Genomic DNA, 13488 nt, shown 5'->3' on the forward strand with positions numbered 1-13488 from the left:
AAGCAAATCTTAGCAGGACTTATACACTTTAATGGTAAGGTCCTAGGGAGTGTTGCTGAACAAAGAGACCTTGGAGTGCAGGTTCATAGCTCCTTGAAAGTGGAGTCGCAGGTAGATAGGATAGTGAAGAAGGCATTTGGTATGCTTTCCTTTGTTCCTTTGGTCAGAGTATTGAGTAAAGGAGCTGGGCGGTCATGTCGCAGCTGTACAGGACATTGGTTAGGCCACTTTTGGAATATTGTGTGCATTTCTGGTCTCCTTCCTATCGGGAAGATGTTGTGAAACCTGAAAGGGTTCAGAAAAGATTTACAAGGATGTTGCCAAGGTTGGAGGATCTGAGCCACAGGGAGAGGCTGAACAGGCTGGGGCTGTTTTCACTGGAGCTTCGGAGGCTGAAAGGTGACCTTTATAGAGGTTTATAAAATCATGAGGGGCATGAATAGGTCAAAGTCTTTTCCCTGATGTGCGGAAAGTCCAGAACTAAGGGGCATAGGTTTAGGGTGAGAGGGGAAAGATATGAAAAGGACGTAAGGGCAACTTATTCACATAGAGGGTGGTACATGTGTAGGATGAGTTCCCAGAGGAAGTGGTGGAGGCTGGTACAATTGAAACATTTAAAAGGCATCTGGATGGGTATATGAATAGGAAGGGTTTGGAGGGATATGGGACAGATTAGGTTAGGATATCTGGTTGACATGGACGAGTTGGACTGGAGGGTCTGTTTCCGTGCTGTAAATCTCTATGACTCTAAGTGGCGCATGTGTTGAAGTTAGATATTCTTACAGAGATTAAACTTTCAGATGCTGTATTCAATAGCTGCTGTGTTCTGAGGCAAAAGCAGTACATTTTTATAAAGACAAATTCTGACCGCATCAGAAAGCTCCACATGAACCTAAATGGAGTATTACTTGAATGATAGGTTTTGACTCATCAGGCTATGTTGGTGCTTTGCCAGGGAAAACTAATAGCACTGCTCTGATGTAAGAAGTTTTACTTTTTTTTCCCCTTGGGAAATGGACAACACTGGGTGTATTGTTATTCATCCTTAATTGCTTTTGAGAAGGCAGTGGTGAGCTGCCCTTTTGAACTGCAGTCTGTGTTGTTTAGCTCTGCCCCCATTGCTATTAAGAAGGGAGTTCCAGAATTTTGATCCAGTGACAATGAAAGAATGGTGATATAATTCCTAGATAGAATGATCCATGGCATGGGGATGAACCCAAAGGGTGATGTTATCATGTGTCTGCTGCCCTTTGCTTTGTAGATTTTAGATTTTTTTTGTGGGTTTGGAGGCTTGATAAGATATTGCAATTTGTCTTGTAGATGCTATACACTGCTGCCACTGTGTATCAATGTTAGAAGGAGTGAAGCTTAAAGGTCTGTGCATTTGACCTCTCTGAGGCATTTAGACTAATCTTGGTTATTTTTTAGTAAATATTTGAATCTTACTAAGTAGGTTTTCATCCTATTTTCAGGACTTGCAGACCAGACCTAAGCATTTGCAGGTTTTCCAGAAGAGTCATTTATTTCATTTTCACTTGGGTAGTCCTCTGCTGGGAAACTATTACAAAATACCTACTCTGTCTAATCAAAATACTAATGCTGTACTATACCCAGCACAGGCATAAGCTGACTTGACAGTATGAGACTGCTCCAGGATATCGTATTAGGGCACAGACCTCCTTTTTCCTATCCAATGAATCTGAGTATTCACGACCTATCTTGTTCTTTTTTTATTTTAACTTTGGCGTACAAAGCTGTCTCGGTCAGCCTGATGAAGGGCTTTTGCCCAAAATGTCGATTTCGCTGCTCCTTGGATGCTGCCTGAACTGCTGTGCTCTTCCAGCACCACTAATCCAGAATCTGGTTTCCAGCATCTGCAGTCATTGTTTTTACCTCTGGTCTTTTCGAGCTAGCTGTCATAAAGAGCTTGAGAACATTCCTTGCGTGTTTCCTGTTTTCTTTGCTCTGCTGATTTTTGCTAAAGTTGTCATTCAGAACAAAGTTTTATGATTTATAAACACAGAAACGAGGACAAGGAGTAAACCATTTGGCCCTTATAGCTTGTTCTGCCATTCAGTAGTATAATGGTAGATCCTCAACCTCATTGGTGTATTCCTGCTTTCTCCCCATAACCCTTGATGCCTTTAAAGTTGAGAATTAATCTGTCTTTCTCGTGAATATAATTGGTTACGACCTCCACAGTCTTCTGTGGTGGTGAATTCTACAAGTTCGCTATCTTTTGTCTGAAGAAACTTTTCCTTGTCTCGATTCTAAATGACCCACCCCATAAATTGAGATTGCATCCCCTATTCTAGACTCCCCAACCAGAGGAAAAGATCCTCCTTGCATCTCGTTTGTCCTGTTCTGGTAAAACGTTGTATGTTTAAATCCGATCTCCTCTCATCCTCCTAAACTCTAGCTAATACCAATGTCTCCTTGTAGGACTGTCCTGCCATCTCTATTATCAACCCAGTGAACCTCTGCTGCACTGCCTGTATGGCAAGTCTATCCTTTCTTCGGTAGGGATCCAAACTGCACTCAAAACTACAGGCATGGTCTCATCAAGGCCTAGTATAACTGCAGTGAGACATGCCCACCTCTGAACTTGAATCCTATTGTGATAAAGACCAATGAGTCATTTCCCTTCCTAATTGCTTGCTGCACAATCCTGTCTATTTTCATTGACTGTATAAGGTCACCTAGATCCCTTTGTGCCTGCAAAGATTGCCTATGAAATCTGTTGAGATAGTGATCTAAGGAACCCCTTACCTTCCCTAGCCTTTCTTTTCTTCCCATGCCAAAGTTGAGCTGCATTCAAAAGGTGAAGAAGACCATCTGTGATATTTGTTGATACCCTGCGATATCGCGTCATAACCATGAAACAGCATGGAAACAGACCCTTCAATCTAACTTGTCCATGCTGGCCAGACATCTCCATCTCACCTAGTCCCATTTGCCAGCATTTAGCCTATATCCCTGTAAACTCTTCCTATTCATTTACCTATCTAGATGCCTTTTGAATGCTTTAATTATACCAGCCTCCTCCACAGGATAGGGGCTGCACAGTGGCTCAGCAGTTAGCACTGTTGTCTCAGCGTTAGGGACCTGGGTTCAATTCCTGCGCGGGCGACTGTCTGTGTGGAGCTTGCACGTTCTCCCAGAGTCTGCTTAGGTTTCCTCCCACACTTCCGAAGATGTACAGGTCAGGTGAATTGGCCATGCTAAGTTGCCCATAGTGTTAGGTGCATTAGTCAGGGGTAAATATAGAGTATGGGAATGGGTCTGGGTGGATTACTCTTCAGAGGGTCGGTGTAGACTTATTGGGCCGAAGGGCCTGTTTCCATACTGTAGGGAATATAATCTAATCACTTTCTGTGGCAGCTTGTTCCACACATGCACCCCTCAGGTCCTTTTTGAATCTTTTCCCATCTCACTTTAAACCTATGTCCTCTAGTTTTGGATTCCCCCACCCAAGTAAAAAGATATTGTCTATTCACCCAATCCATGTCCTCATGACTTTATAAACTGCTATAAGGTCACCCCTCAGCCTCTGATGTTCCAGTGAAAATAGCCTCAGCCTATTCAGCCTGTCCCCATCACTCAAACCTTCCAGTCCCAGCAACATCCTTAAATCTTTTCTATACCCTTCCTAGTTTAGAAACATCTTTCCTATAAAAGGGTGACGGGAGTTGTACACAGTATTCTAGAAGTGGCCTCACCAACGTCCTGTACAGCCACAACATGGCATCCCAGCTCCTATACTCTATGCTTGTGCCAGTGAAGACAAGTGTGTCAAATGCTGCCTTCACTACCCTGTCTACCTGCAACTCCACTTTCAAGGAACTATGCACCTGATCTGTTGGATGACTTCAGGTTACGAAATAAATTAACTGATATCAACTCAGTTACATTAATCACAGTTTAGAATAGCTTCTTAATTATGTATTGCATCTTTAATTTCATTTCAGGGTCACCCAAAAGTCTGTGAAAAACTGAAAGCCCTCATGGTAGAGTGGGCAGAGGAATTTAAGAATGACCCTCAACTTAGTCTTATATCCGCTATGATAAAAAACCTGAAAGAACAAGGAGTTACATTCCCTGCAGCAGGTTCTCAGGTAGTTTTTTTGTGTGTTTGTATTGGCTGAATGAATTGCTCACTCTGTAGCTTAAGCTCAATATTTGTCCGTCACTGTTGAGGAAGAAAAACTGTCAAGATATGCATTTGAGACCTTGGTTTAAGTTACCTTTTATTAACAATGATGTTTATCTCTAACTATATTGTTGAGATAGGCTGCAGAACAGGCAAAGGCGAGCCCTGCTTTGGTGGCAAAAGATCCAAATGTAACAGCAACCAAAAAAGAAGAGGAAGACTTAGCAAAAGGTGAGTTCACTCAAAATCCTTCTGCTGCATTAGTTTAGATCCTAGGGGGCAACTTTTTAACACAGAGGGTGTCGCTTGTATGGAATGAGCTGCCCGAGGAAATGGTACAATTAGAACATCTGGCTGGTTACATGAATAGGATGGGTTTAGAGGAATATGGGCCGAATGCTGGCAAATGGGACTAGATAGGTTAAGATATCTGGTCGGCATAGTTGGGTTGGACTGAAGGATCTGTTTCCATGCTGTACATCTCTGATTCTATGACTATGAGATCAATACGACATTTTAAAAACTTAAAAGGAGATAGCAGCACTTTTACACCTATGCTGTTATTAGTTGATCCAAACCGCCAGCAACTTATGTAGCATACTTACTCATTATAAGGCACTTTGGGTGTTTCAAACAGGATACCATGTAATAACTCGGATAAAAATGTTTTGAGGCACAGCTAGAATTGTAAGAGTTGAGGATACTTTTAAATTTGGAAGATATAAAAGATAGGTAGGGGAGTATATAAAGGGCATCCTAAAATGTAAAATGATGATGGTTGACAATATTGTTGTATCAAGACTGAATTATTCTGAATCTGAGTCTCCTATCATTTATTCATATATACAGGGAGATTCAGCATAACAATTATAACACCAACTCTGCAAAATTACATAATTCAGGCTTTAATCAGAATCTAATGTCTTGAGTTCTTTACGCACTTATGAATAGAGAACAAGAGTAGGCCCTTCGAGCCTACTCTGCCATTTAGTAAGATCGTGACTTCTGATTTTAGCTCAACTCTACGTTCCTGCATACCCCCGATAAACTTTCCATCCCTGTGGGAATCAAGAATCTATTTACATCTGCCTTGATTCCTCATCTCTATTATTTTAAATGGGCATTCCCTTTTTAATATTTACAATTCCTACCACATTTGACCAGGTGTCTGATATAGACTACTTTTTCCCCATAATATATATAATTTTAATGCACAGTGGCACAATGGTTTTTAATCCCCTCAATGCAAAGTGGCACACTGGTTAGCACTGCTGCCTCACAGTCCCAGGCTCCCAGGTTCGATTCTAGCCTCAGGCGACTGTCTGTGTGGAGTTTGCACATTCTCCCCTTGTATGCATGGGTTTCTTCCCACAGTCAGGCATATCTCTATTTTATTGATGTCCTTTGTTACCTGTGCTAATTGTGTGCCCTGTTGGTTCCCCTACCCCGTGTTTTCTGTATATCTGTGTTCCCTTAGTTCTGACTTTTTCAGTTAGCGTTTTAGGAAATTTTAACCCTTAATTAAGTAAAACTGATTCAAACTAAGTTTATGCCTTTGCTTCTGGAGGTAGAAGCAAATGTGTAGACATCTGGATTTAGAAGAGCAGAAGGTATAATTCCACACTGAGCTGGAGGAATAGAGGAGTATAGCCATGGAAGAGTTTGTTAAACAAGGTTTTGAAATAAAACTACCAAAGCTGAAGAGTCAGTGAGTGTCAGAGTATACTTTGGTGATGGCTGAACAGGTCTGAACATGTGCAAAGATGCTGATAGTTACCTAAAGAAGATAGGAATTGGTAGGTGAACAAAAAACCATCTTTTTCATTTTGAATTATTTCTTGTATCATATGGTAGTTGTATGATCCACAATTTAAGGAGTTGTTAACTAGATATGGCAACCAATTTTTACCACTGTCTAAAAGAGCCATGTACATGAAGTAAGCGAAGTCAGCTCATGATGGAATCTTCTGACACCCATAAAAATGTTCACAGATTTTCACAGCCTCAGGACAGCACAAAGTACTTTACAAATAATGGGATACTTCTAAAGTGTAGGCATTCAGCAATGTAATATGGTGGCACAGTGGTTAGCACTGCTGCCTCACAGTGCTAGAGACCTGGGTTCAATTCCCACCTCAGGCAACTGTCTGTGTGGAGTTTCCTTCGGGTGCTCCGGTTTCCTCCCACAGTCCAAAAAATGTGCAGGTTAGGTGAATTGGCCATGCTAAATTGCCCGTAGTGTTAGGTGAATGGGTAAATGTAGGGGAATGGGTCTGAATGGGTTGCTCTTCAGAGGGTCGGTGTGGACTTGTTGGGCCGAAGGGTCTGTTTTCACACTAAGTAATCTAATCAATGTCCATTTGTTTTTGGGGTAAATGTTGTCTCAGAACATCAGAGATATCTTCCCTGCTCTTCAAATTATGTCCTGAGATCATTTATGTCTACCTGAGTGAGTAAACGGAATGTGGTGCCAATCAAACAGCCTGCTTTGTCCTGGATAGTGTCAAGCTTCTTGAGTGTCAGAGCTGCACTCACCCAGGCAATTGGAGCGTATTCCATCACACTCCTGACTTGTACCTTGAAAATGATGGACAGGTTTTGAAAGTCCGGAGGTGAGTCACTCATTGCAGTATTGCTAATGAGCGCTAATACATGCACTTACAGTAATTGCAAGCATTATGTGGAAAATGGAACATAAAAGATGCTCCTTGTCAATGTGATTAGACACTGTAATGGAGTTTGTGATTCGCCTCCTATGGTTCATGAATTGGTGGGCTAATTTAATAATTGTAATGGTATAGCTCATAAATTTATTTTCAGAGATTGTATGATTTCAAACCCGATGGAAGTTGACTATTTTAAAGATGCTTGAATTAAATTTGCACTGACCCCACCTCTATCTGAAAACTATGGTGTTTTCCAATTCACCCATATGATGTAAGAGCGTAACTAAGAGCAGGAGTAAGCAGTTCAGCCGGCTCCGCCATTTAATACGATTGTGGTTGATCTCATCATGGCCTCCACTTCATTTTCCTTGCCCATTCCACTTTAACTAATTACTAATTAAAAATCTTCTATCTCCTCAAATTTATTCAGTGACTTGGTGTCCATTGTACCCAGGCATATTGAATTGCACGAATTCACAACCCTTTGAGAGAAATTATTCTTTATCTCAGTTTTAGCTTGAAGAGCAGCAGATTTAAAACCATGATCTCTCGTTCTAGATTGCCCCACAAAAGGAAGTACCTGTTCTGTCTACTTTGTCAGTCCCCTTTAGCATCTTAAATACTTCGATCAGATATGTTCTCATCCTTTTAAACATTAGGAAATAGCTGCCTAAATAGCTCAATCTCTCCTGGGAAGACAAGCCTTTCATCTCTGAAGTTATCTAGTGAACTTTGTCTGAACTGTCTCCAATGCAAATACATCCTTCATCAAGTAAATAGGACCAAAACTGTACAGAGTACTCTTTTGATTTGTTTTTTTTCTCACCAATGCCTTCTCCGATTGCAACCATGCTTCCCCACTTCTCTCCTCCACTCCTTTAGCAATAATTACCGATCTTCCATTTGCCCCCTTTATTACCTGCTGTACCTGCATATTAGCTTTTCATGACCCATGCATAAGGACACCTGGATTCCTCTGCACCAAATATCTTGAAGTTCGTTCTAAATAATTTGCCTTTTTTTGGTTCTTCTGACCAAAAATGGATAACCTCACATTGACCAACTTAAACTTCATCTGCCAACTTTTGGCCCATTCACCTAACCCATCCACATTCATTTGTAAATTCCCTAATCCTAAATTGTAACTTACTTTCCCACCTCTTCTACTGCCATCTGCAAATTTGATTATAGACATTCTATCCATGCAACAGTTGGTGTCCAAGGGCCAAATTAGCTTTTGCTTCCAAACCAGAAAGACCCATTTTATCCTGATTCTTTGCTTTCTGTTATGTAACCAATCCTCTATCCATTAACGTTACCTATTATCCCTAACCTCGTGTGATGTGGGATCATATTCAAATAACGACCGAAATTGGTGAATGGCGAAAATAGCCTCTTTATTTAGCGCTTGCACTGACCCAAGTTTGAGGAAGCGATAGAATCCCGAAATACAGTTCTTACAATAACTTCTTTATACACAGTTCTTATATATATTAAAATTCCATTACTATGGTGTTACATTTTTTTGATCTATTGTACACAATTGTTTGGGTGACTTCTGTCCTGGAAATAGGAGATGATTTAAACATTTGCTAAGTGCTGGCTGCTACTCCTGATAGGATTAAGTGTGGTCTGTCCGGTTTGCTTGCATAAGTTAAGTTTAAGTTAGTAAATGTTAGTAAAAGTGTTAGGCCTATATGCTCTCAATAAGTTAGGAATTATACATTTTCTTAAAAATAAAGGATATTAAATTGACTACTGCAGCAGAGTCAAGAGGTTTGTTTATTGTTTGCCGGTGTGAGTTTCATTCATTCATGCAGTTTCACGCAAGCATTGTTTTAACAGTCAAGGGGATAGTGGCCCTGTTAAAAGGTATTCAACACGGACATGAAATTGAGGAAACTGCTTGGTGTTCTGTAATCTATTCAGGTCCGGAGAGACGGTTGGTGAGGGCCGATTAATATTATACTCTTTTGTGGAGACTTGATAGCGGGGAGTCATTCTTCTGAATACAGAATGTTACTCTATTGACACTTATTCAGAGGGAGCTTTTGATGTAGATATAGGTCCGATCAGGTGTGATAGGGTTGAAGGTGTGAGGAAGCAATAATGGGTTTGGAAGAAATCTTTTAATTTGTAAAAGTAAAATTTACTATAGAACTGTGGTTTTATGAATAAATGAATAAAAAAATGTGTCGTAGTAAAGAGTTATGAATAACTGAAAAGAGAACTGGGTACTCAATAAATACAGAGCCCTTGTGAGTGGGTTAGTAAGAGGTATGTATGAATGGAAACGCAGTATTTAGTAAATATAGCGAGCTGGTGAGTGACTTAGTGAAGATACCTATAACACAATATCTCTGTGATCACAGCTGTGTATTCAATTTTTTGTGTGACATCTTATTAAGTGCCTTCTGGATTTCAGATGCACTTCATCTAGAAGACCCTCATTGTCTGCTTTGTTTGTCACATCTTGAAGAACTCTATGAAATTATCAAACATAATTTATCCTACATAAAACATTATGACTCTGATGGATTGTGTTGACTTTCCAAATGTCTTATTACAAATTCATTAATAATGGATTCCAACAATTTCCCAAAGACAAATGTTAAACTGACTGGTTTGTATTTTCCTACTTTCTGTTTCACTCTCCTTTTGAATAAGGGCTTTGCTTCAGCTTTTTTCCAATTCACTGGAACCTGTCTGGAATTTTATAAGCAATGCATTACTGCAGTACTTTCTTTATGACTCGAGGATACATATCAGGTTCTGGCTGATATGTATTGTTCTGTCTGCCTTTAATTTTATAATTTACTCAGTGTGTTTTCCCTGTGATAGCAATTGTTTTAAGTTCTTACTTTTTTATAATCTGTGCATGACCTGTTAAAATAGGGATGGTTTCGGTGTCCTCCTCCATGAAAACTGAGGCAGAATATTGATTTAACATCTCTGCCATTTCTGTGTTCCCCACTATTAACATCCGTTCTCACACCCCTAATGCAGTACTTCCCAAGCTTTTCCCTATAAAGGCACAATACCATGAGGTGAACAATTTCATGACACACCGCGTTTTCATACTGCACATGTGGTAATGGGAGCCTGTGTATACACTGCTTTGGAGGCTTGCTTATCTGCAAATGATAGGGGCTCCTGGTGTCAGCAGATACTGCCTTCAATAATAGACACAGTGGCTCTGGAGGAAGCACAGACATGGCCGCGATGCTCAGCTAAAGCATACTGCTGCTCATGAATTTCATGCCACGTTTCCATAATCGTCAACTGATCATTCACATCTGTCTTTTTGTGCAGTTAACCCATTTATTCTGAATGCTATGCACATTCAGATACAAAGCCTTTAACTTTGTCCTAATATCAGGTTTCCCTAACCTTGTATGATTGCTTGGTGCAACATGATATTTTGGTATTCCTTTCGTTTTATGATCATAATTAGCTTCATCCTGACCTGCACTCCTCCTTTGTCCATATAGTTTTAACAAAATATTTTCCATACACCTGAACCACCTTACCATTACCACCACCAATATTCATTTTAAAACCCTGATTACTATAGCTGTACGATTCAGCGGCAATGATTATTCTAGACTGCGCACATGTGCACCTCTTTCCCCAGTATTGATGCCAATATCCCACGAATTTGAACTCCATTCATCCACACCAATTTTTGTGACATACATTTACTTCTTATTGACCCCATGCCATTTAGCTCATAGCTAGTAATCTGCTACCTTTTGTGGTTCTGCTTTATAATTTACTACCAAGTTACTTGTATTCCCTCAGCAGAACTTCTTTCCTATGTTGTCGGTACGTACCTGCACCATGACAACTGGATCTCTGCTGTCACAATTCTAAGTTCTTCTGCTGCTCAAATGTGATATACTGAACCCTGATGCCAAGTACGCAACACAACTTTCAGGACTCTTCATCCTGGCTTCAGAAAATAGACATTATTCTCCTAACAATACTGTCCCTAATTATAACTATACTCTCCACCCCTGGCTTAAATCACTCCTTGTCCCTATGTATGTTGTCACAACTGTTTTCAAAGGAATAATTAATGCTTATCAGTACACAATGAACACTGCTTTCAGGGAAAAGTTTCTCAGTATTTTCCAAAATGCCCTTTTGCAAAGTAGACCATAGTGTGTCCTTTGTTTAAAGTAACAATCACTCACGAGAGCTGCTTGAACTGATGTGAAGAAGGAAGAATACAATTCACTACCTTCAGTTTTCAAACTCAATTATCAAATGGATTTGATATCCTTCATTTTACACTCCAAGATTTTGTATATCCAAGATATGTACTGTCAAACAGTAATGCAATGGTAATTTTTTGTTGTCACTTGTAGGCTGAAGACAAGACCAAAGTATGTTGCTAAATTGAAAGTTTTGCATATAACTTACAGTTTTGCAGAGACATGATAATTTACTGATCATGTTGAGAAATTGTTTATAGAGAATAGAATATTTCCAACTTTAACATTGTGTTTTGGTTTCTGTTATTTTACAGCCATTGAATTGTCATTGAAAGAACAGCGACAGCAACAGACCGTTGTCTCTAATTTGTATCCAAGCACTCCGAGTCTTATGACAAGTAAATCTGAAGGTCGTAAGGTGCGAGCCATCTATGACTTTGAAGCTGCAGAAGATAATGAGCTCACCTTTAAAGCTGGAGAGATTATTACTGTACTAGATGACAGGTACATGGAAATAAATAGATAATGGATAGAGAAGGAGCACTCGAAGTAAAGCAGTCTTAAAAATACCTTAACTTGTAGTGTAGTTTGGTGGAAATTAAATGCAAGGAAAAATAGATGTTTGGTTAGAAAATTTATGCAAATTAGAGCTTGTACAAAAAAAATTAGTAAGTAAATGAAACAAGAGTGCAATAGAATAATGATTTAAAACCGCTGTGTCCTGAAATATGGCACTGAACTACGTAACCCTTCACTCACTGTCAATAGTGATCCAAATTGGTGGAAAGGTGAAACATATCAAGGGATTGGATTGTTTCCATCAAATTTTGTGACAGCAGACCTAACAGCAGAACCAGAGACATGTGAGTAATGAACATGTATTGATTAGTCCATTTATAGTTGTTTACTAAGTACAAAAATGAGTTCTAAAATTTATCATTACCAATAATTTTGCAAAATATTATTGGTAAATAATTTTCTTCCATTGTTAAGATCAAAACTTCAAAGTGTTTTCATTTAGTTAAACACAACTGTGAAGCTAACAGTATGTTTTACATGATTGTTCATTTTGGTTATTACTAAAGGATGGTTTATTCTTCACAGTGAAAATTGAGAAGAAAACTGTACAATTTAGTGACGAAGTTCAAGTTGAGACACTGGAACCAGAACTTGAACCTGTTTATGTTGATGAAGTAAGTATGTGCTATGCTTTACTATGATATGCAAACTACAGCCACTTGCGTTTGTGGCTGCTCAAGGAGCTATTAAGCATATGAAAGAGAGAGTTTTTAAAGAATGTCTTGAGAGAGGTACATTTTAAGGAGCATCTTGAGGGTGGATGAAGAATTGGAGAGGTTGAGAGAAGTGCTGAAGTTAATTCCAAACATTAGAACTTCAGCAATTGAAGAAACATCTGTCAGTTGCAGTGTGATTAAAATCTGGGATCTGCAAGCATAAGACATGCACAGTCATCTGGCTGGATTGGAGGCCATGTGGAAGTTGTTTAGTTGGCAAAATCAATACAAGTACTGAAAGTTGTGTCCTGTTATTCAGAAAAATTAATGCCATGCTGGAGGTCAGAACATGGTTTGCTTGTTTCTTTACTGTGATGTGAACCAAAGTTGAACTAACCATGACTTCAGCAGAACTTGAACTGTAAATTTTGTACTCCATTATGGTTTTGATTATAGATCTGCACAATCCTTGTACTAGCAAAAAAAAACTTGTGAATCATTATACAATCTTCCTTAGACAATTATGCAAAAAAACATTGAATATTTTGATTTAGACTGAGATTGTTGCTGTATTGGTCTTAGTACATGTTGTAAGTGCTAAATTTCATTGAATTCAATATCTTACTCTGTTTCTTCATCTATAGTTATAAGCTGGGAAATTGTTGAAGAATCTCCTGTATGGTTGATATGCTCATTTAGCACTATAAACTCTTTCATTCTTTCTTATAAATCTTGTCAGTTGTACAACATGTAGAATGTCTGAGCTCTAATGTAAGCTGGCATAATTTAGTTCAATGAGGAAGGAGGATATGCTGGTTCTATTCCACAAAACAAAATGGGGTAAAAATAAAAGAACAGTTAACTGCTGTTCAGATTCAGTAATTAAGCTTAGTGCCAAAGTTGTTTAATGTAGGAGGTAACTGTAATTTAGGAAAGCAGTTCACAGGGGGTTTACTTGATACCTGGGGTGAGTGCGTTTCTTATAAAGACTAGGTTCGACAGCCTTGGCTTGTTTCCACTGGAATTTGAGAGTATGAGTGAAGTGGCTCTGGAATGGCCTTGACAAGGTGGATGCAGAAAGGACAGTTCCGCTTGTAGGTCAGCCCAGAACTAAGAGCACTGTTTTAAAATTTGGGATTGCCATTTCAGGATAGAAATTAGAATTTTTTTGAGAGTTGTCCAAATTTGGAAATCTCTGCCTCAGAAGGTGGTGGAAGTTG

General features: G+C 39.3%; 1 protein-coding gene across 3 annotated transcripts in view; it reads left to right on the forward strand.

The window, feature by feature from the left end:
• LOC122550012 (signal transducing adapter molecule 1-like) overlaps positions 1-13488 on the forward strand; it is a 74893-nt gene that overhangs the window by 40872 nt on the left and 20533 nt on the right. For all 3 annotated transcript variants that reach the window (XM_043690392.1, XM_043690389.1, XM_043690391.1), the window contains 5 exons: positions 3969-4115; positions 4291-4381; positions 11348-11537; positions 11802-11896; positions 12138-12226. In XM_043690392.1, coding sequence (XP_043546327.1) covers positions 3969-4115; positions 4291-4381; positions 11348-11537; positions 11802-11896; positions 12138-12226 — 612 coding nt within the window. The remainder of the gene's footprint in view (positions 1-3968; positions 4116-4290; positions 4382-11347; positions 11538-11801; positions 11897-12137; positions 12227-13488) is intronic.

Source organism: Chiloscyllium plagiosum, chromosome 5, assembly GCF_004010195.1.
Source record: "Chiloscyllium plagiosum isolate BGI_BamShark_2017 chromosome 5, ASM401019v2, whole genome shotgun sequence".
Classification (NCBI taxonomy): Eukaryota; Metazoa; Chordata; class Chondrichthyes; order Orectolobiformes; family Hemiscylliidae; genus Chiloscyllium; species Chiloscyllium plagiosum.